This window comes from Electrona antarctica, assembly GCF_951216825.1.
Source record: "Electrona antarctica genome assembly, contig: scaffold_378, whole genome shotgun sequence".
NCBI classification, from domain to species: domain Eukaryota; kingdom Metazoa; phylum Chordata; class Actinopteri; order Myctophiformes; family Myctophidae; genus Electrona; species Electrona antarctica.
Window position 1 is genome coordinate 100,001 of NW_027636956.1, and position 27,387 is coordinate 127,387.

The 27,387-nt window shown below is 43.8% G+C and overlaps 1 protein-coding gene across 1 annotated transcript in view; it reads left to right on the forward strand.

Moving 5' to 3' along the window:
- Nucleotides 1-19,232, forward strand: part of LOC306919604 (sodium channel protein type 4 subunit alpha B-like) — a gene marked incomplete at both ends in the record, with an annotated part of 104,814 nt that extends 85,582 nt beyond the window's left edge. Inside the window, 5 exons of the mRNA XM_079532363.1 lie at nt 6,816-6,937; nt 7,575-7,791; nt 11,911-12,055; nt 16,698-16,775; nt 18,720-19,232. Of these exons, the coding sequence (XP_079388489.1) occupies nt 6,816-6,937; nt 7,575-7,791; nt 11,911-12,055; nt 16,698-16,775; nt 18,720-19,232 (1,075 nt within the window). The remainder of the gene's footprint in view (nt 1-6,815; nt 6,938-7,574; nt 7,792-11,910; nt 12,056-16,697; nt 16,776-18,719) is intronic.
- Nucleotides 19,233-27,387: the final 8,155 nt, after the last annotated feature.

Genomic DNA, 27,387 nt, shown 5'->3' on the forward strand with positions numbered 1-27,387 from the left:
AGAAACAGGTGCGTTGGTTAAAGTAGACGTTCAGAAACAGGTGTGTTGGTTAAAGTAGACGTTCAGAAACAGGTGCGTTGGTTAAAGTAGACGTTCAGAAACAGGTGCGTTGGTTAAAGTAGACGTTCAGAAACAGGTGCGTTGGTTAAAGTAGTCGTTCAGAAACAGGTGCGTTGGTTAAAGTAGACGTTCAGAAACAGGTGTGTTGGTTAAAGTAGACGTTCAGAAACAGGTGTGTTGGTTAAAGTAGACGTTCAGAAACAGGTGTGTTGGTTAAAGTAGACGTTCAGAAACAGGTGCGTTGGTTAAAGTAGACGTTCAGAAACAGGTGTGTTGGTTAAAGTAGACGTTCAGAAACAGGTGCGTTGGTTAAAGTAGACGTTCAGAAACAGGTGCGTTGGTTAAAGTAGACGTTCAGAAACAGGTGCGTTGGTTAAAGTAGACGTTCAGAAACAGGTGCGTTGGTTAAAGTAGACGTTCAGAAACAGGTGTGTTGGTTAAAGTAGACGTTCAGAAACAGGTGCGTTGGTTAAAGTAGACGTTCAGAAACAGGTGTGTTGGTTAAAGTAGACGTTCAGAAACAGGTGCGTTGGTTAAAGTAGACGTTCAGAAACAGGTGCGTTGGTTAAAGTAGACGTTCAGAAACAGGTGCGTTGGTTAAAGTAGACGTTCAGAAACAGGTGCGTTGGTTAAAGTAGACGTTCAGAAACAGGTGCGTTGGTTAAAGTAGTCGTTCAGAAACAGGTGCGTTGGTTAAAGTAGACGTTCAGAAACAGGTGCGTTGGTTAAAGTAGACGTTCAGAAACAGGTGCGTTGATTAAAGTAGACGTTCAGAAACAGGTGCGTTGATTAAAGTAGACGTTCAGAAACAGGTGCGTTGGTTAAAGTAGTCGTTCAGAAACAGGTGCGTTGGTTAAAGTAGACGTTCAGAAACAGGTGCGTTGGTTAAAGTAGTCGTTCAGAAACAGGTGCGTTGGTTAAAGTAGACGTTCAGAAACAGGTGTGTTGGTTAAAGTAGACGTTCAGAAACAGGTGCGTTGGTTAAAGTAGACGTTCAGAAACAGGTGCGTTGGTTAAAGCAGACGTTCAGAAACAGGTGCGTTGGTTAAAGTAGTCGCTCAGAAACAGGTGCGTTGATTAAAGTAGACGTTCAGAAACAGGTGCGTTGGTTAAAGTAGTCGCTCAGAAACAGGTGCGTTGGTTAAAGTAGTCGTTCAGAAACAGGTGCGTTGGTTAAAGTAGTCGTTCAGAAACAGGTGCGTTGGTTAAAGTAGTCCCTCAGAAACAGGTGCGTTGGTTAAAGTAGACGTTCAGAAACAGGTGCGTTGGTTAAAGTAGACGTTCAGAAACAGGTGCGTTGGTTAAAGTAGACGTTCAGAAACAGGTGCGTTGGTTAAAGTAGACGTTCAGAAACAGGTGCGTTGGTTAAAGTAGACGTTCAGAAACAGGTGCGTTGATTAAAGTAGACGTTCAGAAACAGGTGCGTTGGTTAAAGTAGTCGTTCAGAAACAGGTGCGTTGGTTAAAGTAGTCGTTCAGAAACAGGTGCGTTGATTAAAGTAGACGTTCAGAAACAGGTGCGTTGGTTAAAGTAGACGTTCAGAAACAGGTGCGTTGGTTAAAGTAGACGTTCAGAAACAGGTGCGTTGGTTAAAGTAGACGTTCAGAAACAGGTGCGTTGGTTAAAGTAGTCGTTCAGAAACAGGTGCGTTGGTTAAAGTAGTCCCTCAGAAACAGGTGCGTTGGTTAAAGTAGTCGTTCAGAAACAGGTGCGTTGGTTAAAGTAGTCGTTCAGAAACAGGTGCGTTGATTAAAGTAGACGTTCAGAAACAGGTGCGTTGGTTAAAGTAGACGTTCAGAAACAGGTGCGTTGGTTAAAGTAGACGTTCAGAAACAGGTGCGTTGGTTAAAGTAGACGTTCAGAAACAGGTGCGTTGATTAAAGTAGACGTTCAGAAACAGGTGCGTTGGTTAAAGTAGTCGTTCAGAAACAGGTGCGTTGGTTAAAGTAGTCGTTCAGAAACAGGTGCGTTGATTAAAGTAGACGTTCAGAAACAGGTGCGTTGGTTAAAGTAGACGTTCAGAAACAGGTGCGTTGGTTAAAGTAGACGTTCAGAAACAGGTGCGTTGGTTAAAGTAGACGTTCAGAAACAGGTGCGTTGGTTAAAGTAGTCGTTCAGAAACAGGTGCGTTGGTTAAAGTAGTCGTTCAGAAACAGGTGCGTTGATTAAAGTAGACGTTCAGAAACAGGTGCGTTGGTTAAAGTAGACGTTCAGAAACAGGTGCGTTGGTTAAAGTAGACGTTCAGAAACAGGTGCGTTGGTTAAAGTAGACGTTCAGAAACAGGTGCGTTGGTTAAAGTAGACGTTCAGAAACAGGTGCGTTGGTTAAAGTAGACGTTCAGAAACAGGTGCGTTGGTTAAAGTAGACGTTCAGAAACAGGTGCGTTGGTTAAAGTAGTCGTTCAGAAACAGGTGCGTTGGTTAAAGTAGTCGTTCAGAAACAGGTGCGTTGATTAAAGTAGACGTTCAGAAACAGGTGCGTTGGTTAAAGTAGACGTTCAGAAACAGGTGCGTTGGTTAAAGTAGACGTTCAGAAACAGGTGCGTTGGTTAAAGTAGACGTTCAGAAACAGGTGCGTTGGTTAAAGTAGACGTTCAGAAACAGGTGCGTTGGTTAAAGTAGACGTTCAGAAACAGGTGCGTTGGTTAAAGTAGACGTTCAGAAACAGGTGCGTTGGTTAAAGTAGACGTTCAGAAACAGGTGCGTTGATTAAAGTAGACGTTCAGAAACAGGTGCGTTGGTTAAAGTAGACGTTCAGAAACAGGTGCGTTGGTTAAAGTAGACGTTCAGAAACAGGTGCGTTGGTTAAAGTAGACGTTCAGAAACAGGTGCGTTGGTTAAAGTAGACGTTCAGAAACAGGTGCGTTGGTTAAAGTAGACGTTCAGAAACAGGTGCGTTGGTTAAAGTAGACGTTCAGAAACAGGTGCGTTGGTTAAAGTAGTCGTTCAGAAACAGGTGCGTTGGTTAAAGTAGTCGTTCAGAAACAGGTGCGTTGATTAAAGTAGACGTTCAGAAACAGGTGCGTTGGTTAAAGTAGACGTTCAGAAACAGGTGCGTTGGTTAAAGTAGACGTTCAGAAACAGGTGCGTTGGTTAAAGTAGACGTTCAGAAACAGGTGCGTTGGTTAAAGTAGACGTTCAGAAACAGGTGCGTTGGTTAAAGTAGACGTTCAGAAACAGGTGCGTTGGTTAAAGTAGACGTTCAGAAACAGGTGCGTTGGTTAAAGTAGACGTTCAGAAACAGGTGCGTTGATTAAAGTAGACGTTCAGAAACAGGTGCGTTGGTTAAAGTAGACGTTCAGAAACAGGTGCGTTGGTTAAAGTAGACGTTCAGAAACAGGTGCGTTGGTTAAAGTAGTCGTTCAGAAACAGGTGCGTTGGTTAAAGTAGTCGTTCAGAAACAGGTGCGTTGATTAAAGTAGACGTTCAGAAACAGGTGCGTTGGTTAAAGTAGACGTTCAGAAACAGGTGCGTTGGTTAAAGTAGTCGTTCAGAAACAGGTGCGTTGATTAAAGTAGTCGTTCAGAAACAGGTGCGTTGATTAAAGTAGTCGTTCAGAAACAGGTGCGTTGGTTAAAGTAGTCGTTCAGAAACAGGTGCGTTGATTAAAGTAGTCGTTCAGAAACAGGTGCGTTGGTTAAAGTAGACGTTCAGAAACAGGTGCGTTGGTTAAAGTAGACGTTCAGAAACAGGTGCGTTGGTTAAAGTAGACGTTCAGAAACAGGTGCGTTGGTTAAAGTAGACGTTCAGAAACAGGTGCGTTGGTTAAAGTAGTCGTTCAGAAACAGGTGCGTTGGTTAAAGTAGTCGCTCAGAAACAGGTGCGTTGGTTAAAGTAGACGTTCAGAAACAGGTGCGTTGGTTAAAGTAGACGTTCAGAAACAGGTGCGTTGGTTAAAGTAGACGTTCAGAAACAGGTGCGTTGATTAAAGTAGACGTTCAGAAACAGGTGCGTTGGTTAAAGTAGTCGTTCAGAAACAGGTGCGTTGGTTAAAGTAGACGTTCAGAAACAGGTGCGTTGATTAAAGTAGTCGCTCAGAAACAGGTGCGTTGGTTAAAGTAGTCGTTCAGAAACAGGTGCGTTGGTTAAAGTAGACGTTCAGAAACAGGTGCGTTGGTTAAAGTAGTCGTTCAGAAACAGGTGCGTTGGTTAAAGTAGTCGCTCAGAAACAGGTGCGTTGATTAAAGTAGACGTTCAGAAACAGGTGCGTTGGTTAAAGTAGTCGTTCAGAAACAGGTGCGTTGGTTAAAGTAGACGTTCAGAAACAGGTGCGTTGGTTAAAGTAGACGTTCAGAAACAGGTGCGTTGGTTAAAGTAGTCGCTCAGAAACAGGTGCGTTGATTAAAGTAGACGTTCAGAAACAGGTGCGTTGGTTAAAGTAGTCGTTCAGAAACAGGTGCGTTGGTTAAAGTAGTCGTTCAGAAACAGGTGCGTTGGTTAAAGTAGACGTTCAGAAACAGGTGCGTTGGTTAAAGTAGTCGTTCAGAAACAGGTGCGTTGGTTAAAGTAGTCGTTCAGAAACAGGTGCGTTGGTTAAAGTAGACGTTCAGAAACAGGTGCGTTGGTTAAAGTAGTCGTTCAGAAACAGGTGTGTTGGTTAAAGTAGACGTTCAGAAACAGGTGCGTTGGTTAAAGTAGTCGTTCAGAAACAGGTGCGTTGGTTAAAGTAGTCGTTCAGAAACAGGTGCGTTGGTTAAAGTAGTCGCTCAGAAACAGGTGCGTTGGTTAAAGTAGTCGCTCAGAAACAGGTGTGTTGGTTAAAGTAGACGTTCAGAAACAGGTGCGTTGGTTAAAGTAGACGTTCAGAAACAGGTGCGTTGGTTAAAGTAGACGTTCAGAAACAGGTGCGTTGGTTAAAGTAGTCGCTCAGAAACAGGTGCGTTGGTTAAAGTAGTCGCTCAGAAACAGGTGTGTTGGTTAAAGTAGTCGTTCAGAAACAGGTGCGTTGGTTAAAGTAGACGTTCAGAAACAGGTGCGTTGGTTAAAGTAGTCCCTCAGAAACAGGTGCGTTGGTTAAAGTAGTCGTTCAGAAACAGGTGCGTTGGTTAAAGTAGTCGTTCAGAAACAGGTGCGTTGGTTAAAGTAGTCGCTCAGAAACAGGTGCGTTGGTTAAAGTAGTCGCTCAGAAACAGGTGTGTTGGTTAAAGTAGACGTTCAGAAACAGGTGCGTTGGTTAAAGTAGACGTTCAGAAACAGGTGCGTTGGTTAAAGTAGTCCCTCAGAAACAGGTGCGTTGGTTAAAGTAGTCGTTCAGAAACAGGTGCGTTGGTTAAAGTAGACGTTCAGAAACAGGTGCGTTGGTTAAAGTAGTCCCTCAGAAACAGGTGCGTTGGTTAAAGTAGTCGTTCAGAAACAGGTGCGTTGGTTAAAGTAGTCGTTCAGAAACAGGTGCGTTGGTTAAAGTAGTCGCTCAGAAACAGGTGCGTTGGTTAAAGTAGTCGCTCAGAAACAGGTGTGTTGGTTAAAGTAGACGTTCAGAAACAGGTGCGTTGGTTAAAGTAGACGTTCAGAAACAGGTGCGTTGGTTAAAGTAGACGTTCAGAAACAGGTGCGTTGGTTAAAGTAGACGTTCAGAAACAGGTGCGTTGGTTAAAGTAGTCGCTCAGAAACAGGTGCGTTGGTTAAAGTAGTCGCTCAGAAACAGGTGTGTTGGTTAAAGTAGTCGTTCAGAAACAGGTGCGTTGGTTAAAGTAGACGTTCAGAAACAGGTGCGTTGGTTAAAGTAGTCGCTCAGAAACAGGTGCGTTGGTTAAAGTAGTCCCTCAGAAACAGGTGCGTTGGTTAAAGTAGTCGCTCAGAAACAGGTGCGTTGGTTAAAGTAGTCGTTCAGAAACAGGTGCGTTGGTTAAAGTAGTCCCTCAGAAACAGGTGCGTTGGTTAAAGTAGTCGTTCAGAAACAGGTGCGTTGGTTAAAGTAGTCGTTCAGAAACAGGTGCGTTGGTTAAAGTAGTCGTTCAGAAACAGGTGCGTTGGTTAAAGTAGTCGTTCAGAAACAGGTGCGTTGGTTAAAGTAGTCCCTCAGAAACAGGTGCGTTGGTTAAAGTAGTCCCTCAGAAACAGGTGCGTTGGTTAAAGTAGTCGTTCAGAAACAGGTGCGTTGGTTAAAGTAGTCGTTCAGAAACAGGTGCGTTGGTTAAAGTAGTCGTTCAGAAACAGGTGCGTTGGTTAAAGTAGTCGTTCAGAAACAGGTGCGTTGGTTAAAGTAGTCGCTCAGAAACAGGTGCGTTGGTTAAAGTAGTCCCTCAGAAACAGGTGCGTTGGTTAAAGTAGTCCCTCAGAAACAGGTGCGTTGGTTAAAGTAGTCGTTCAGAAACAGGTGCGTTGGTTAAAGTAGTCGTTCAGAAACAGGTGCGTTGGTTAAAGTAGTCGCTCAGAAACAGGTGCGTTGGTTAAAGTAGTCCCTCAGAAACAGGTGCGTTGGTTAAAGTAGTCGTTCAGAAACAGGTGCGTTGGTTAAAGTAGTCGCTCAGAAACAGGTGCGTTGATTAAAGTAGTCGCTCAGAAACAGGTGCGTTGGTTAAAGTAGTCGCTCAGAAACAGGTGCGTTGGTTAAAGTAGTCGTTCAGAAACAGGTGCGTTGGTTAAAGTAGTCGCTCAGAAACAGGTGCGTTGATTAAAGTAGTCCCTCAGAAACAGGTGCGTTGGTTAAAGTAGACGTTCAGAAACAGGTGCGTTGGTTAAAGTAGACGTTCAGAAACAGGTGCGTTGGTTTAAGTGTTACAGTTATATAATAACCATGGTGCTGTGTGTTACAGTATCATCTGTCTCTTCATGATCACCACATCAGCCGGTTGGGATGGACTGCTGAGCCCCATCATGAACACCTCCCCCCCCGACTGTGACCCCCACCTGGAGAACCCAGGGACCGATGTCAAAGGTCAGTGACCTGGAGAACCCAGATCCCGTTGTGTGTTACAGGTGAATGTGGTAACCCGGGCGCTGTGTGATACAGGTGACTGTGGTAACCCGGGCGCTGTGTGTTACAGGTGAATGTGGTAACCCGGGCATTGTGTGTTACAGGTGAATGTGGTAACCCGGCCGTTGTGTGATACAGGTGACTGTGGTAACCCGGGCGCTGTGTGTTACAGGTGAATGTGGTAACCTGGGCGTTGTGTGATATAGGTTACTGTGGTAACCCGGGCGCTGTTTGTTACAGGTGACTGTGGTAATCCGGGTGCTGTGTGTTACAGGTGACTGTGGTAACCCAGGCGCTGTGTGTTACAGGTTACTGTGGTAACCCGGGCGCTGTGTGTTACAGGTTACTGTGGTAACCCGGGCGCTGTGTGTTACAGGTGACTGTGGTAACCCGGGCGCTGTGTGTTCGTATATCTCCGGGTTACTGTGGTAACCTGGGCGCTGTGTGTTACAGGTGACTGTGGTAACCCGGGCGCTGTGTGTTACAGGTGACTGTGGTAACCTGGGCGCTGTGTGTTCGTATATCTCCGGGTTACTGTGGTAACCCGGGCGCTGTGTGTTACAGGTGACTGTGGTAACCCGGGCGCTGTGTGTTACAGGTGACTGTGGTAACCCGGGCATCGGCATCATGTTCTTCTGTACCTACGTCATCGTGTCGTTCCTGGTGGTCGTGAACATGTACATCGCCATCATCTTGGAGAACTTCAACGTGGCGACGGAGGAGAGCGCCGACCCGCTGTGTGAAGACGACTTCGAGATGTTCTACGAGACCTGGGAGAAGTTCGATCCTGACGCCTCGCAGTTCATAGAATACAAGTAATACTACACTACACTACGCTAGGCTATGCTACGCTAGGCTACGCTAGGCTACGCTACGCTATGCTATACTAAACCTGGGAGAAGTTCGACCCTGACGCCTCGCAGTTCATAGAATACAAGTAATACTACACTGCTACAATTTACAATTACAATTTACAATTTAGGCATTTAGCAGACGCTCTTAATCCAGAGCGACTTACATTAGGCAAGAACAAAAGCATGGGAATACATCACATATATAAAATGCATTTATCAAGAAACATGCGTAAGCTAAGAACGTAACTAGAACATATCTATATAAGGACACTATACATATAAACTATACATATATACTATACTATGCTGTACATATATACTATGAAGTGCTATGACTACATACAATGCAATTATTGTGCTGTCTACATGACATGCTATAAGTCTGTTTCAAATGCTTAAATGGGTTAAATGGGTTTTCTCAGACGGGTGGCTGACATCTCCCTTAGAGATAGGGTGAGAAGTTCATCTCCCTTAGAGATAGGGTGAGAAGTTCACCTCCCTTAGAGATAGGGTGAGAAGTTCACCTCCCTTAGAGATAGGGTGAGAAGTTCATCTCCCTTAGAGATAGGGTGAGAAGTTCACCTCCCTTAGAGATAGGGTGAGAAGTTCACCTCCCTTAGAGATAGGGTGAGAAGTTCACCTCCCTTAGAGACAGGGTGAGAAGTTCACCTCCCTTAGAGACAGGGTGAGAAGTTCACCTCCCTTAGAGACAGGGTGAGAAGTTCACCTCCCTTAGAGATAGGGTGAGAAGTTCATCTCCCTTAGAGATAGGGTGAGAAGTTCACCTCCCTTAGAGATAGGGTGAGAAGTTCATCTCCCTTAGAGATAGGGTGAGAAGAGTTGCTGCTTCTTCGCCTGGAAAGGAGCCAGCTGAGGTGGTTCATCTGGTAAAGTCTTCTAGCTGTTTAAAAGAAATGACCTGAGATCAGCCGGAGATCAGAATAAAGTAAAAGTACAACAGTTGTTCCGCTAACCCACCTCTTCAGGAAACACTACCCTTCCTCTCTGCCTGACCTACTTGTTGTTAACTAGTTGTACGCTTGTTTTCTATTGTTGTATTGTTTATTGGATCTTGTTTAGTCGATACACTTAATTGTTTTAGCTCATGCTCATTTGATTTAGCTATTTTGTCTCATCTGTTTAAGGAAATAGGTAGCTGATATATTGCACTTTTACCTTAGCGCTAGGTATACTCTTGGTTGCTTGTTTTTGCAGAAAATGCACTAAAGACTTCTGGTGATTAGTAGTTTTTGTTCCCTACCTATGTTGAATACACTTATTGTAAGTCGCTTTGGATAAAAGCGTCTGCTAAATGACTGTAATGTAATGTAATGTAATGTAATGTAACCCATTTTGACCTGAGATCAGATTCTAAAAATGTCTGTTTGAAAATGACAGTTTTCTGAAAAAGCTATGTTTCTATGTCAGTCGGCCACTCGGTGGCGCGCTATGAGCTTGTAGATCTGCTATTTTTCAATAGCTAAAGCATAACATAATGTTTAAAACACCAAAAGGGGTTCCCGCCACCGAATGGGTTAATATACGTGTACTGCTCCTAGTATTGATGATTTCTGCTGTTATTGTTTGTCTTTATATGTCTTGATTAATTACTTTATTTTTTATTTAATAATAACTTTATTTATATAGCACCTTTCTAGGCATGAGCCACAAAGTGCTGCACAGGAATAATAACGAGAAAATTCACAATGGAAAAATAGACAAACAAATAAGTAACATGATGTAACATAATAAACAAGAAATACCCAAACATTAAACAAATCAAGATAACACAAAATCAGTAAAAGGCAGGAAAAACAAAAACAGTTATTTATAGGAATGCTTTAACCCATTTTGACCTGAGATCAGATTCTAAAAATGTATTTTTCTGAAAAAGCTATGTTTCTATGTCAGTGGTTCGTCAATCTTTCAAAAATAGCAGACCAGTGGTGCGCTATGATCTTGTAGATCTGCTATTTTTCAATAGCTAAAGCATAACATAATGCTAACACCAAAAGGGGTTCCCTCCCAAAATGGGTTAATAGGGATTTAAAACGTGTGAGGGAGTCAGTGAGGATTTAAAACGTGTGAGGGAGTCAGTGAGGCGAATTACTTCTGGAAGCTCAATCCAGAGCTTTGGTGCTCGGATGGCGAAGGCCCGATCGCCCTTTGTGACGTAGTTCGCAGTACGAATTTTTAGGAGCCCCTTGCTTAATTGAGTGCATAGGACCACAATGGAAACAAGCCCTTGCTTGGCCTTTTTATATTGTGCTTTTAGCATTATTTTACCTTTTTAAATACTGTTAATGAATAAAGTAATCAATCAATCAATCACATTACATTACATTTGTATTTTATCATTGTGTTTACAAAGAGCTGTCAGGTTTCTGTGACACCTTAAATAAAGGATATATTTTATCATTGTGTTTACAGAGAGCTGTCAGAGTAAAGGATATATTTTATATTTACAGAGAGCTGTCAGAGTAAAGGATATATTTTATGTTTACAGAGAGCTGTCAGAGTAAAGGATATATTTTATGTTTACAGAGAGCTGTCAGAGTTAAGGATATATTTTATGTTTACAGAGAGCTGTCAGAGTAAAGGATATATTTTATGTTTACAGAGAGCTGTCAGGTTTAAAGGATATATTTTATGTTTACAGAGAGCTGTCAGAGTAAAGGATATATTTTATATTTACAGAGAGCTGTCAGAGTAAAGGATATATTTTATGTTTACAGAGAGCTGTCAGAGTAAAGGATATATTTTATGTTTACAGAGAGCTGTCAGAGTAAAGGATATATTTTATATTTACAGAGAGCTGTCAGAGTAAAGGATATATTTTATGTTTACAGAGAGCTGTCAGAGTAAAGGATATATTTTTGAGTGGTGTAAACCACTCCTACAACTGGCTTTTTTGTGCAGAAAAAATGAGCATGGTTGCTATGTTCACCCTGTTGTAATGACGTAATGAAATCACACCCGGGTGTGATTTCATTACGTCAGACTTGATTTAATTACGTCAGACAGACCTTACACCACTCAGTTCACACGGGTGTGATTTTATATTTACAGAGAGCTGTCAGAGTAAAGGATATATTTTATATTTACAGAGAGCTGTCAGAGTAAAGGATATATTTTATGTTTACAGAGAGCTGTCAGAGTAAAGGATATATTTTATGTTTACAGAGAGCTGTCAGAGTAAAGGATATATTTTATGTTTACAGAGAGCTGTCAGAGTAAAGGATATATTTTATGTTTACAGAGAGCTGTCAGGTTTAAAGGATATATTTTATGTTTACAGAGAGCTGTCAGGTTTAAAGGATATTTTTATGTTTACAGAGAGCTGTCAGGTTTAAAGGATATATTTTATGTTTACAGAGAGCTGTCAGGTTTAAAGGATATATTTTATGTTTACAGAGAGCTGTCAGGTTTAAAGGATATATTTTATGTTTACAGAGAGCTGTCAGAGTAAAGGATATATTTTATATTTACAGAGAGCTGTCAGGTTTAAAGGACATATTTTATGTTTACAGAGAGCTGTCAGAGTAAAGGATATATTTTATATTTACATAGAGCTGTCAGGTTTCTGTTTAAAGGATATATTTTATGTTTGCAGAAAGCTGTCAGGTTTAAAGGATATATTTTATGTTTACAGAGAGCTGTCAGAGTAAAGGATATATTTTATGTTTACAGAGAGCTGTCAGAGTAAAGGATATATTTTATATTTACAGAGAGCTGTCAGGTTTAAAGGACATATTTTATGTTTACAGAGAGCTGTCAGAGTAAAGGATATATTTTATGTTTACAGAGAGCTGTCAGAGTAAAGGATATATTTTATATTTACATAGAGCTGTCAGGTTTCTGTTTAAAGGATATATTTTATGTTTGCAGAGAGCTGTCAGGTTTAAAGGATATATTTTATATTTACAGAGAGCTGTCAGGTTTCTGGTTAAAGGATATATGTTATCATTGTGTTTACAGAGAGCTGTCAGGTTTCTGGTTAAAGGATATATGTTATCATTGTGTTTACAGAGAGCTGTCAGGTTTCTGTTTAAAGGATAAATGTTATCATTGTGTTTACAGAGAGCTGTCACATTTCTGTGACACCTTAAAGGATCCGTTGAGAATTCCCAAACCGAACACCATCAAACTGATTCATATGGATTTACCTCTGGTCCCTGGAGACAAGATCCACTGTCTGGACATCCTGCTGGCCCTGACTACTGAGGTAATATACACATCCTATTGGCCCTGACTACTGAGGTAATATACACATCCTACTGGCCCTGACTACTGAGGTAATATACACATCCTACTGGCCCTGACTACTGAGGTAATATACACATCCTACTGGCCCTGACTACTGAGGTAATATACACATCCTATTGGCCCTGACTACTGAGGTAATATACACATCCTACTGGCCCTGACTACTGAGGTAATATACACATCCTATTGGCCCTGACTACTGAGGTAATATACACATCCTACTGGCCCTGACTACTGAGGTAATATACACATCCTATTGGCCCTGACTACTGAGGTAATATACACATCCTACTGGCCCTGACTACTGAGGTAATATACACATCCTACTGGCCCTGACTACTGAGGTAATATACACATCCTATTGGCCCTGACTACTGAGGTAATATACACATCCTATTGGCCCTGACTACTGAGGTAATATACACATCCTACTGGCCCTGACTACTGAGGTAATATACACATCCTACTGGCCCTGACTACTGAGGTAATATACACATCCTACTGGCCCTGACTACTGAGGTAATATACACATCCTATTGGCCCTGACTACTGAGGTAATATACACATCCTACTGGCCCTGACTACTGAGGTAATATACACATCCTATTGGCCCTGACTACTGAGGTAATATACACATCCTACTGGCCCTGACTACTGAGGTAATATACACATCCTACTGGCCCTGACTACTGAGGTAATATACACATCCTATTGGCCCTGACTACTGAGGTAATATACACATCCTACTGGCCCTGACTACTGAGGTAATATACACATCCTACTGGCCCTGACTACTGAGGTAATATACACATCCTACTGGCCCTGACTACTGAGGTAATATACACATCCTACTGGCCCTGACTACTGAGGTAATATACACATCCTACTGGCCCTGACTACTGAGGTAATATACACATCCTACTGGCCCTGACTACTGAGGTAATATACACATCATACTGGCCCTGACTACTGAGGTAATATACACATCCTACTGGCCCTGACTACTGAGGTAATATACACATCCTACTGGCCCTGACTACTGAAGTAATATACACATCCTATTGGCCCTGACTACTGAGGTAATATACACATCCTATTGGCCCTGACTACTGAGGTAATATACACATCCTACTGGCCCTGACTACTGAGGTAATATACACATCCTACTGGCCCTGACTACTGAGGTAATATACACATCCTACTGGCCCTGACTACTGAGGTAATATACACATCCTATTGGCCCTGACTACTGAGGTAATATACACATCCTACTGGCCCTGACTACTGAGGTAATATACACATCCTATTGGCCCTGACTACTGAGGTAATATACACATCCTACTGGCCCTGACTACTGAGGTAATATACACATCCTACTGGCCCTGACTACTGAGGTAATATACACATCCTATTGGCCCTGACTACTGAGGTAATATACACATCCTACTGGCCCTGACTACTGAGGTAATATACACATCCTACTGGCCCTGACTACTGAGGTAATATACACATCCTATTGGCCCTGACTACTGAGGTAATATACACATCCTACTGGCCCTGACTACTGAGGTAATATACACATCCTATTGGCCCTGACTACTGAGGTAATATACACATCCTATTGGCCCTGACTACTGAGGTAATATACACATCCTACTGGCCCTGACTACTGAGGTAATATACACATCCTACTGGCCCTGACTACTGAGGTAATATACACATCCTACTGGCCCTGACTACTGAGGTAATATACACATCCTACTGGCCCTGACTACTGAGGTAATATACACATCATACTGGCCCTGACTACTGAGGTAATATACACATCCTACTGGCCCTGACTACTGAGGTAATATACACATCCTACTGGCCCTGACTACTGAGGTAATATACACATCCTATTGGCCCTGACTACTGAGGTAATATACACATCCTACTGGCCCTGACTACTGAGGTAATATACACATCCTACTGGCCCTGACTACTGAGGTAATATACACATCCTACTGGCCCTGACTACTGAGGTAATATACACATCCTACTGGCCCTGACTACTGAGGTAATATACACATCCTACTGGCCCTGACTACTGAGGTAATATACACATCCTATTGGCCCTGACTACTGAGGTAATATACACATCCTATTGGCCCTGACTACTGAGGTAATATACACATCCTACTGGCCCTGACTACTGAGGTAATATACACATCCTACTGGCCCTGACTACTGAGGTAATATACACATCCTACTGGCCCTGACTACTGAGGTAATATACACATCCTACTGGCCCTGACTACTGAGGTAATATACACATCCTATTGGCCCTGACTACTGAGGTAATATACACATCCTATTGGCCCTGACTACTGAGGTAATATACACATCCTACTGGCCCTGACTACTGAGGTAATATACACATCCTACTGGCCCTGACTACTGAGGTAATATACACATCCTACTGGCCCTGACTACTGAGGTAATATACACATCCTACTGGCCCTGACTACTGAGGTAATATACACATCCTACTGGCCCTGACTACTGAGGTAATATACACATCCTACTGGCCCTGACTACTGAGGTAATATACACATCCTACTGGCCCTGACTACTGAGGTAATACTACTACTACTATTATCCCCTTAACTACTAGTGATTTGTAGCACAGCTATTTTGAGACGAAGAGAAGACAGGGAAAGTCCTGCATGGCATACTGGTCTACTATACAGGAGGAGACCAGGAGGAGACCCAGGAGGAGACCAGGAGGAGAGGTCCATACTGGTCTACTATACAGGAGTAGACCAGGAGGAGACCAGGAGGAGAGGTCCATACTGGTCTACTATACAGGAGCAGACCAGGAGGAGAGGTCCATACTGGGCTACTATACAGGAGTAGACCAGGAGGAGAGGTCCATACTGGGCTACTATACAGGAGTAGACCAGGAGGAGAGGTCCATACTGGGCTACTATACAGGAGTAGACCAGGAGGAGACCAGGAGGAGACCAGGAGGAGAGGTCCATACTGGGCTACTATACAGGAGTAGACCAGGAGGAGAGGTCCATACTGGGCTACTATACAGGAGTAGACCAGGAGGAGAGGTCCATACTGGGCTACTATACAGGAGTAGACCAGGAGGAGAGGTCCATACTGGGCTACTATACAGGAGTAGACCAGGAGTAGACCAGGAGTAGACCAGGAGGAGACCAGGAGGAGACCAGGAGGAGAGGTCCATACTGGGCTACTATACAGGAGTAGACCAGGAGTAGACCAGGAGTAGACCAGGAGTAGACCAGGAGGAGACCAGGAGGAGACCAGGAGGAGAGGTCCATACTGGGCTACTATACAGGAGTAGACCAGGAGGAGAGGTCCATACTGGGCTACTATACAGGAGTAGACCAGGAGTAGACCAGGAGTAGACCAGGAGTAGACCAGGAGGAGACCAGGAGGAGACCAGGAGGAGAGGTCCATACTGGGCTACTATACAGGAGTAGACCAGGAGTAGACCAGGAGTAGACCAGGAGTAGACCAGGAGGAGACCAGGAGGAGACCAGGAGGAGAGGTCCATACTGGGCTACTATACAGGAGTAGACCAGGAGGAGACCAGGAGGATACCAGGAGCAGACCAGGAGGAGAGGTCCATACTGGTCTACTATACAGGAGTAGACCAGGAGGAGACCAGGAGTAGACCAGGAGGAGAGGTCCATACTGGTCTACTATACTGCTTAGCAACCAGGAGTAGACCAGGAGGAGAGGTCCATACTGGGCTACTATACTGCTTAGCAACCAGGAGCAGACCAGGAGGAGAGGACCATACTGGGCTACTATACTGCTTAGTAACCAGGAGTAGACCAGGAGGAGAGGTCCATACTGGGCTACTATACTGCTTAGTAACCAGGAGTAGACCAGGAGGAGAGGTCCATACTGGGCTACTATACTGCTTAGCAACCAGGAGCAGACCAGGAGGAGAGGTCCATACTGGGCTACTATACTGCTTAGCAACCAGGAGCAGACCAGGAGGAGAGGTCCATACTGGGCTACTATACTGCTTAGCAACCAGGAGCAGACCAGGAGGAGAGGTCCATACTGGGCTACTATACTGCTTAGCAACCAGGAGCAGACCAGGAGGAGAGGTCCATACTGGGCTACTATACTGCTTAGCAACCAGGAGCAGACCAGGAGGAGAGGTCCATACTGGGCTACTATACTGCTTAGTAAACAGACCAGGAGGAGAGGTCCATACTGGGCTACTATACTGCTTAGTAAACAGACCAGGAGGAGAGGTCCATACTGGGCTACTATACTGCTTAGTAAACAGACCAGGAGGAGAGGTCCATACTGGGCTACTATACTGCTTAGTAAACAGACCAGGAGGAGAGGTCCATACTGGGCTACTATACTGCTTAGCAACCAGGAGCAGACCAGGAGGAGACCAGTGTTCAGGAGGAGAGGGTGATGAGAGCCAGCTCTCATTAACAGTAAACTGGAGACAATAGACTGTCTGGACATTCTACTGGCTCTGACTACTAGATGGATGCTCTTAAGGTTTATATATAATGTATTGTGTTGTATTTGAATGTATTGTATTGTATGTGTTTCAGGTACTGGGGGAGTCAGGGGAGATGGATGCTCTCAAGGTGCAAATGGAGGAGAAGTTCATGGCCAACAATCCTTCTAAGGTATACCTTATTACCTTATTAATAAGGGTTATAAAGAAGGCTTGTCTTATTACCTTATTAATAAGGGTTATAAAGAAGGCTTGTCTTATTACCTTATTACCTTATTAATAAGGGTTATAAAGAAGGCTTGTCTTATTACCTTATTACCTTATTAATAAGGGTTATAAAGAAGGCTTGTCTTATTACCTTATTACCTTATTAATAAGGGTTATAAAGAAGGCTTGTCTTATTACCTTATTACCTTATTAATAAGGGTTATAAAGAAGGCTTGTCTTATTACCTTATTACCTTATTAATAAGGGTTATAAAGAAGGCTTGTCTTATTACCTTATTAATAAGGGTTATAAAGAAGGCTTGTCTTATTACCTTATTAATAAGGGTTATTATTCTTTATTTAAAGAAGGCTTGTCCACACTGTGTCTCTGCTCCCAGGACACTCTATTTAACCCATTTTGACCTGAGATCAGATTCTAAAAATGTCTTCTACATCCTGACAGTTTTCTGAAAAAGCTATGTTCTTCGATTTTTCAAAAATAGCAGACCTACAAGCTCGTAGCTCGCCACTCGGTGGCGCGCTACGAGCTTGTAGATCTGCTATTTTTCAATAGCTAAAGCATAACATAATGCTAACACCAAAAGGGGTTCCCGCCCAAAATGGGTTAAAGAAGGCTTGTCCACTCTGTGTCTCTGCTAGCAGGACACTTTATTTAAAGAAGGCTTGTCCACTCTGTGTCTCTGCTAGCAGGACACTTTATTTATAGAAGGCTTGTCCACTCTGTGTCTCTGCTAGCAGGACACTTTATTTATAGAAGGCTTGTCCACTCTGTGTCTCTGCTAGCAGGACACTTTATTTAAAGAAGGCTTGTCCACACTGTGTCTCTGCTAGCAGGACACTTTATTTAGGTACAACATTTCGACCCTGACGGGTCTTCGTCAGGTATGAGTACAAGACATCAGCGTATTTTATACAGCAGCATATGGGCAGGAGTCAGGACAACAAGACAGTATTATAGACAACATCATATGGCAAATATTCCTTCATTGCGAAAGAGCTTGCACAAGGAGCAAGCTCTTTCGCAATGAAGGAAATCAAGCCAGACACGCCCTCCACATCGTGAAGGATATGCCTGCAATTAGCAAGAAGGTCATATCAAGCCCATCCATCCATCCATCCATCTTCAACCGCTTATCCGTAGTCGGGTCGCGGGGGCAACAGCTCCACCAGAGTGCTCCAGACTTCCCTCTCCAGAGCAACATGACTGTGACTTCCTCCTGGGGGATTCCCAGACGTTCCAAGGCCAGTGAGTCGATGTGTTTCCTCCAACTGCGCCTTGGTCTGCCCCGGGGTCTCCTCCCAGTGGGACGTGCGTCGAGGACCTCCCTAGGGAGGCGCCCGAGAGGCATCCTAACCAGATATATCAAGCCGAGGACTCTAATTATATTAAATATAAAGTGGCACTGAGAATCTTCTCTTATGGGGGTCCCTGGCATATCTTCTAAATTGGGGGTCCTCGGGCTAATAAGTGTCATTAAGGGTCTGTAACTCTGAGAGTACATTGTACACTCTCAGAGTTAAATTAACATTAATTTTACAATATAAATTGGGGGTCCCAGAGATAGAAATGCCATTAAATGTGGGGTCCGTAGACTAATGCATGTCAAACTGGGGGGTCCTTAAAATTAAACTGGTTGAGAATCACTGCTAGAGCCGTAAAGATATTCTCTTATGGGGCATATCATTTCAAATGGGGGTCCATGGGCTGATTAGTGTCAATTTGGGGGTCCTTGGTTTGGAAACCACTGCGATAAAAAGAACACCCTCTCGTGTAATTTTGCTTAAATGAAGATGAGAAACGTTTTGCATTTTGCATCGCGATAGTTTTGCATTATCTATCATTAAAACAAACAATCAATCAATGAACCAATGACGTTGTCCCCCTCCAGGTGTACGAACCAATCAGCTCCACCCTGAGGAGGAAACAGGAAGAGGTGGCGGTGGTGGTGATCCAGAGGGCGTACAGGAAGCATCTGTTCAGACGAACCGTCAAGCAGGCCTCGTACAAATACCGAGAGAGAGAGGGGGGCGAGCGAGGAGGAGGAGGCGGAGACAGAGAGACGGAGGGGCTGATCTACGAGAAGATCAACCTGCTTTACGGAGACGGCCAGGAGGCCACAGGAGAAACTCCTGCTTCGGAAGGAGAAACTCCTGCTTCGGAAGGAGAAACTCCTGCCACAGAAAGAACTCCTCCCGTTGTAGAGGAGGAGGAGGCGATGCAGGAGAGGGGAGGAACTACTCCTGCTATGCAGGAGGCAGACAGTCCTCCTGCCGTGCGGCTAAGCAGCGAGGTCCTCCTCCATTCTGCGCCTCCTTTTTCCCTCCCGCATCATCATTGTGCGCCTCCTGTCGACCTGCGTCTCCCTCTGGACGAGGAGGAGCTGAAGGAGACCGTCGTCTGAGCTCCAGAGCATAAAAAAATAATTGATTAAATCAATTCATTACCAGCTGCATTATCATTATTGTTATTATCGGCGGGGGTCCGCTCGCTATGACTGCCTCTGTGTCCGTTTCAGCGCAGTAGTTTAGGTAGGAACCAAAATTCTCCAAGGCAGGAACTATTGTGTTCTGAGTCGTTTGTTTCCGCACGGACATATTTGCAGTGCGCACATGCATCAGCCAATGAGAAAACCAGCTGGACTAGCTTGCACATGGACTATAGACTCGGCTTGCTATTGCATAGCAGCTGTAAAAAGGCTTACAGGAGTTACAGACCTGTGGAGGCGCATTCATTCATACTGTAGTTTTATAAAGGTTTATAAAACTACAACATGACATCACTCACCGCCGTGTAGCATTATAAAGGTTTATAAAACTACAACATGACATCACTCACCGCGGTGTAGTTTTATAAAGGTTTATAAAACTACAACATGACATCACTCACCGCGGTGTAGTATTATAAAGGTTTATAAAACTACAACATGACATCACTCACCGCGGTGTAGTTTTATAAAGGTTTATAAAACTACAACATGACATCACTCACCGCGGTGTAGTTTTATAAAGGTTTATAAAACTACAACATGACATCACTCACCGCCGTGTAGCATTATAAAGGTTTATAAAACTACAACATGACATCACTCACCGCGGTGTAGTTTTATAAAGGTTTATAAAACTACAACATGACATCACTCACCGCGGTGTAGTATTATAAAGGTTTATAAAACTACAACATGACATCACTCACCGCGGTGTAGTTTTATAAAGGTTTATAAAACTACAACATGACATCACTCACCGCGGTGTAGTTTTACAAAGGTTTATAAAACTACAACATGACATCACTCACCGCCGTGTAGCATTATAAAGGTTTATAAAACTACAACATGACATCACTCACCGCCGTGTAGCATTATAAAGGTTTATAAAACTACAACATGACATCACTCACCGCAAACTACAACATGACATCACTCACCGCCGTGTAGCATTATAAAGGTTTATAAAACTACAACATGACATCACTCACCGCCGTGTAGCATTATAAAGGTTTATAAAACTACAACATGACATCACTCACCGCCGTGTAGCATTATAAAGGTTTATAAAACTACAACATGACATCACTCACCGCCGTGTAGCATTATAAAGGTTTATAAAACTACAACATGACATCACTCACCGCCGTGTAGCATTATAAAGGTTTATAAAACTACAATATGACATCACTCACCGCGGTGATCAGCTATCACGGCGGATCCCGACACATCTTTAGGTTATCATTTAAAACTGGAGTTTGTATGAATGAGCCTTAAGGGTCCATTTGGTTTAGAACCCCTTGAAGGACCCCACTTTGAGAACCACATGAGAACAGGTGCTAACATGCTAACAATCCAAGATGCTAACGTTCCGCGATCGCTCTGTGCTGACTGCTTTGAGCCGCCAAGACATTTTTTTCTCTTTGCTGTTTAGTTTTTGGCTTTTTTTTATTTTTATTTTTTTTAAACTTTTTTTTCTGTTGAAAAAGAACTGCAGCGTATCCCACTCCACTGGGATTGGTTACCGTAGCGTACCTGGTTACCGTGGTTACCGTAGTGTACCTGGTTACCGTGGTTACCGTAGCGTACCTGGTTACCGTGGTTACCGTAGCGTACCTGGTTACCGTGGTTACCGTAGTGTACCTGGTTACCGTGGTTACCGTAGCGTACCTGGTTACCGTGGTTACCGTAGCGTACCTGGTTACCGTGGTTACCGTAGCGTACCTGGTTACCGTGGTTACCGTAGTGTACCTGGTTACCGTGGTTACCGTAGTGTACCTGGTTACCGTGGTTACCGTAGTGTACCTGGTTACCGTGGTTACCGTAGCGTACCTGGGCTCATGGGTCAACTCAACCCAACAGGATCTGAAAGTGAGGAAGGCTCTTGCATGGAGGGCCCTAAACGGCATGGAGGGCCCTGAACGGCATGGAGGGCCCTGAACGGCATGGAGGGCCCTGAACGGCATGGAGGGCCCTGAACGGCATGGAGGGCCCTGAACGGCATGGCCAGTGTGTGGAACTCCGACCTCCCCCTACCTTCTTCTACGCAACGGTAGAGTCTGTTCTCCTGTACGGCAGTGAATGATGGACCCTGAAGCCAACGGTAGAGTCTGTTCTCCTGTACGGCAGTGAATGATGGACCCTGAAGCCAACGGTAGAGTCTGTTCTCCTGTACGGCAGTGAATGATGGACCCTGAAGCCAACGGTAGAGTCTGTTCTCCTGTACGGCAGTGAATGATGGACCCTGAAGCCAACGGTAGAGTCTGTTCTCCTGTACGGCAGTGAATGATGGACCCTGAAGCCAACGGTAGAGTCTGTTCTCCTGTACGGCAGTGAATGATGGACCCTGAAGCCAACGGTAGAGTCTGTTCTCCTGTACGGCAGTGAATGATGGACCCTGAAGCCAACGGTAGAGTCTGTTCTCCTGTACGGCAGTGAATGATGGACCCTGAAGCCAACGGTAGAGTCTGTTCTCCTGTACGGCAGTGAATGATGGACCCTGAAGCCAACGGTAGAGTCTGTTCTCCTGGACGGCAGTGAATGATGGACCCTGAAGCCAACCCTGCAGAAGTCTAGTCTAGTCTGGCAGCACCAGAATGCTGCGTTCAGTAACTCAACATGTTACTAACTATACCCTGTATGAGGGAATACTGAGGGTGAGCCAGGAAGTAGCAGCCAGGAGAATGAGACTAAAGGGCCTTTGAAACGGGAAGCGATTTAACGCGCCTAATATAGTTCGTTTTCAACGAGACCTGCGTTTTCGCGCGGAGCACTGGGGAGCAGTCGCGGTGCGACGACACAAGCGTATTTAACGTGAGCGCGGTCCCGTGAATTTGTTGCACGCGTTGCTCGTTTCGTGCACACGCCTCACCTGTGTTGATCCAGGCTTCCCGTTTGAAAGGCCCTAAAGGCATCAGCCAGCAAACCGTCCACACTAACATATGTGGACGTACTCAAGAACGACGCAGGAACGCAAAGCACCAACGAGCTGGTCGGATGTTTGGAGAACCAGGATGACTGGAAGAGACGATGGTCTGAGGACGACCTAGAGAGTGTTACATTATCCTACTGGTTAAATATCCTTATCCTGGTTACCGTAGCATAACATTATCCTACTGGTTAAATATCCTTATCCTGGTTACCGTAGCATAACATTATCCTACTGGTTAAATATCCTTATCCTGGTTAACGTAGCATAACATTATCCTACTGGTTAAATATCCTTATCCTGGTTACCGTAGCATAACATTATCCTACTGGTTAAATATCCTTATCCTGGTTACCGTAGCATAACATTATCCTACTGGTTAAATATCCTTATCCTGGTTACCGTAGCATAACATTATCCTACTGGTTAAATATCCTTCCTAATGTTAATGATCCTACTGTACACCAGATTAATGATAATTATCCTATACTGTAAACCAGATTAATGATAATTATCCTATACTGTAAACCAGATTAATGATAATTATCCTATACTGTAAACCAGATTAATGATAATTATCCTATATTATCCTATACTGTAAACCAGATTAATGATAATTATCCTATACTGTACACCAGATTAATGATAATTATCCTATACTGTAAACCAGATTAATGATAATTATCCTATACTGTACACCAGATTAATGATAATTATCCTATACTGTAAACCAGATTAATGATAATTATCCTATACTGTACACCATATTAATGATAATTATCCTATACTGTAAACCAGATTAATGATAATTATCCTATACTGTACACCAGATTAATGATAATTAGCCTATACTGTAAACCAGATTAATGATAATTATCCTATACTGTAAACCAGATTAATGATAATTATCCTATACTGTACACCAGATTAATGATAATTATCCTATACTGTAAACCAGATTAATGATAATTATCCTATACTGTACACCAGATTAATGATAATTATCCTATACTGTAAACCAGATTAATGATAATTATCCTATACTGTACACCAGATTAATGATAATTATCCTATACTGTAAACCAGATTAATGATAATTATCCTATACTGTAAACCAGATTAATGATAATTATCCTATACTGTAAACCAGATTAATGTACATTCTACACCAGAGCATTGACAAATGTTAAATTCTACACTGCTGCCCTCTTGTGGCAGTCAGTTCCACTGTCTCCATGCTTTTCATCCAAGATCTCTCTCACTCGCACACACGCACGCACGCACACGCACGCACGCACACGCACGCACACACACGCACACAAGGCGCGGTGTGAGCTAAACATCAGATCTATGAACATCTACTGGGTCTAAACAGCAGACCTCCAAGACCTCACACACACAAGGTACGTTGTGAGCTTGTAGGTCAGCTATTTTCTGCGCGTGACGCAACGGAGCCTGAATCAGGCTTTAGTGTTTCCTTGAGAGAATCCTTATCGTTATCTCAACAATGTTCTGGTGAAAAACTTTATTTATTAACTTTATACACAGTTTGTTATTGCGTATTTATTCACATTATAAACAGTTTGTTAAAGGGACACTTCACCCTTTTTGCAAAAGAATATATGTTAACACCTTGAGGGCCCGGACCTATTTAATCCATTAATAAAATGTGCCCATCGTTTATATCGCCCGGAACACTTTTACCGACGGACCAGATGTTGTTGTTGTTGCTAACAATAGCCACACCACTCTAGAGTCGATCGACAACAACGGAAGGTAAGAATAAATCTATCGCGACTAGCGACTGGACAGCGGAGGGCCGTCAAACACAGGATCTTTTTTCATAATTAGACGGGATGATTTAGATCGCGAGTTATGAATGTTTTAAGATTTTCGTAAACAGGCAGGGAACATTTTCGATGACGTGTCACTGTTGTGCAACACCGAGGATTGAGCAACAAGCCCCTCTAGGCTGTAGAGCGATGCGATCCGTTTTCATAGCACTAATTGGACGGAGATTAATCAATCTCCGTCTCGGGCAACTGACCGTGAACTTGAACTTGACGGTGATCTCCGTCCTGCGCCTCCAAGGTGTTAATGACGTTTAGAAGATTTAGAACACTTACCTGGGGGTCTTTGTGTGTGTAATATGTGGTTTTAGATAGTTTGGATTCTAGCATAACTGGGCTCACATACTTCCTGGACTACAATTCCCATAATGCTTTGGTGCACTGCTCCTCCTTGTGGATAGGGGGAGGGGCTGTCTTACGGAGACAACATGTAGTCCTAGATGTAGTCCAGGAAGTAAGTGAGCCCAGTGTCCATGACATCAGAGACACTGGGCTCACTGCTAAAATCTAAAATATCTAAAACCACACATTACACACAGAAAGACCCCCAGGAAAGTGTTCTAAATCTTCTAAACATCATTAGCATTTTTTTCTCCCTTTAAGTCTCCCTTTAATGCTTATTTATTAAGTTTATACAATATCACTTTGTGTGGTTTTTGACAGCAGGCTTTCTTTCTCCACGGTGCTGCACTGCTTACTCTGCAGAGCCTGCGTTGCTCTCCACGGTGCTGCACTGCTTACTCTGCAGAGCCCACGGCAGGCCCGGTTCTTCCTACAGGCCGACGAAGCGGCGGCTTCGAGCGCCATGGGGGAGGGGCGCCAAAAAAAAAAAAAAAAAAAACCTTTTTTTTTTTTTTTTTTTTTTTTAACTTTTTTTTTTTTTACTCTGTCCCAACTCTGTCTGCCCAGTGTCCCCCCAGTGCCCCCCAGTGCCTCCCCAGTACCTCCCCAGTGTCTCCCCAGTGCCAGTGTCCCGCCAGTGCCTCCACAGAGCCTCCCCAGTGTCCCCACAGTGCCTCCCCAATGGACCCCCAGTGCCTCCACAGTGTCCCCACTGTCCCCCCAGTGCCTCCACAGTGTCTCCTCAATTTTTGGGACAGAGTAAAAATAAAATAAAAACTTTTTTTATTTTTTTATTTTTGGGGGGGGGGGGGGGGGGGGGGCGCCGCGAAAAATCCTGCCTGGGGCGCCAGATTGCTCAGGACCGGCCCTGGCCCACGGTGCTGCACTGCTTACTCTGCAGAGCCTGCGTTGCTCTCCACGGTGCTGCACTGCTTACTCTGCAGAGCCCACGGTGCTGCACTGCTTACTCTGCAGAGCCTGCGTTGCTCTCCACGGTGCTGCACTGCTTACTCTGCAGAGCCTGCGTTGCTCTCCACGGTGCTGCACTGCTTACTCTGCAGAGCCTGCGTTGCTCTCCACGGTGCTGCACTGCTTACTCTGCAGAGCCTGCGTTGCTCTCCACGGTGCTGCACTGCTTACCCCTCATATCAAAGTTGTTTTAAGTTTAGCCGCTTTATGTGCATGAAGAAAGTATTGCATAATTATAATAATTATAAACCATGCCCTCATGATCTCATGTGCATGAGACTGAAATATGAAATATGTAATCATTGTTTACATGCAAACAAAGTGCCTAGCCCTGATGAACTCTGCAGTTAGGCGGAAACATGTTGCTTTAATAAAGATTATTATTCTCTTTTAAATATGTTGTGTGCCTTGTTGATCTCTGCCTTTTATAATAATAATAATTATTATTATAATAATAATAATATGTTGTGTGCCCGTCTGTAAAACAACTGCCCTTTTACCCATCAGTAAAACAACTGCCCTTTTACCCGTCTGTAAAACAACTGCCCTTTTACCCGTCTGTAAAACAACTGCCCTTTTACCCGTCTGTAAAACAACTGCCCTTTTACCGGTCTGTAAAACAACTGCCCTTTTACCCGTCTGTAAAACAACTGCCCTTTTACCCGTCTGTAAAACAACTGCCCTTTTACCCGTCTGTAAAACAACTGCCCTTTTACCCGTCTGTAAAACAACTGCCCTTTTACCCGTCTGTAAAAACACGGCCCTTTTACCCGTCTGTAAAACAACTGCCCTTTTACCCGTCTGTAAAACAACGGCCCTTTTACCCGTCTGTAAAACAACTGCCCTTTTACCCGTCTGTAAAACAACTGCCCTTTTACCCGGCTGTAAAACAACTGCCCATTTTACCCGTCTGTAAAATAACTGCCCCTTTTACCCGTCTGTAAAACAACTGCCCCTTTTACCCGTCTGTAAAACAACTGCCCTTTTACCCATCTGTAAAATAACTGCCCCTTTTACCCGTCTGTAAAACAACTGCCCCTTTTACCCGTCTGTGAAATAACTGCCCCTTTTACCCGTCTGTAAAATAACTGCCCTCTCCAGACCACGAATGCAGCATTTACTATTACTACTAGCGGGGCAGATAACTGAACTATTACTACTAGCGGGGCAGATAGGAGTACTAGTACTATTACTACTAGCGGGGCAGATACTAGTACTACTAGCGGGGCAGATAACTACTAGCGGGGCAGATAACTGAACTTTTCAACTATTACTACTAGCGGGGCAGATACTAGTACTACTAGGGGGGCAGATAACTACTAGCGGGGCAGATAACTGAAATACAAGCACCAAAATGTGACTACAACTAAAATCTAAATTTGCTGCCAAAAACAACACTGGCAGCACCTGATGCTGTCCTGGATCTACTGGCCTGTAAACTCTACAAAATAAATGTTCTGCGTGCGTGCGTGCGTGCGTGTGTGTGTGTAAATCGCTATAAATGGTGTAAAAAAAAAAACATATTTAGCCCCATGTTCAAATGCTCTAATGCTCTGGTCCATAGCTCTAATGCTCTGGTCCATAGCTCTAATGCTCTGGTCCATAGCTCTAATGCTCTGGACCATAGCTCTAATGCTCTGGTCCATAGCTCTAATGCTACTGGTCCATTGCTCTAATGCTCTGGTCCATAGCTCTAATGCTCTGATCCATAGCTCTAATGCTCTGGTCCATAGCTCTAATGCTCTGGTCCATAGCTCTAATGCTCTGATCCATAGCTCTAATGGTCTGGTCCATAGCTCTAATGCATTTTATTTAGAGCTATGTTACAACTTCCGCCGCTCGCATGAATGCAGACCAGCCTCCTTTAGCGTAAATAAAAATAACGTTTTTGCTACTCACCAAAACAAAGATGGGTTGTGTCATTAGAAAGCCTACTTTCCTTAGTGGGAGCACTTCTGAGCCCCCCCCCCCCCCCCCCCCCCCC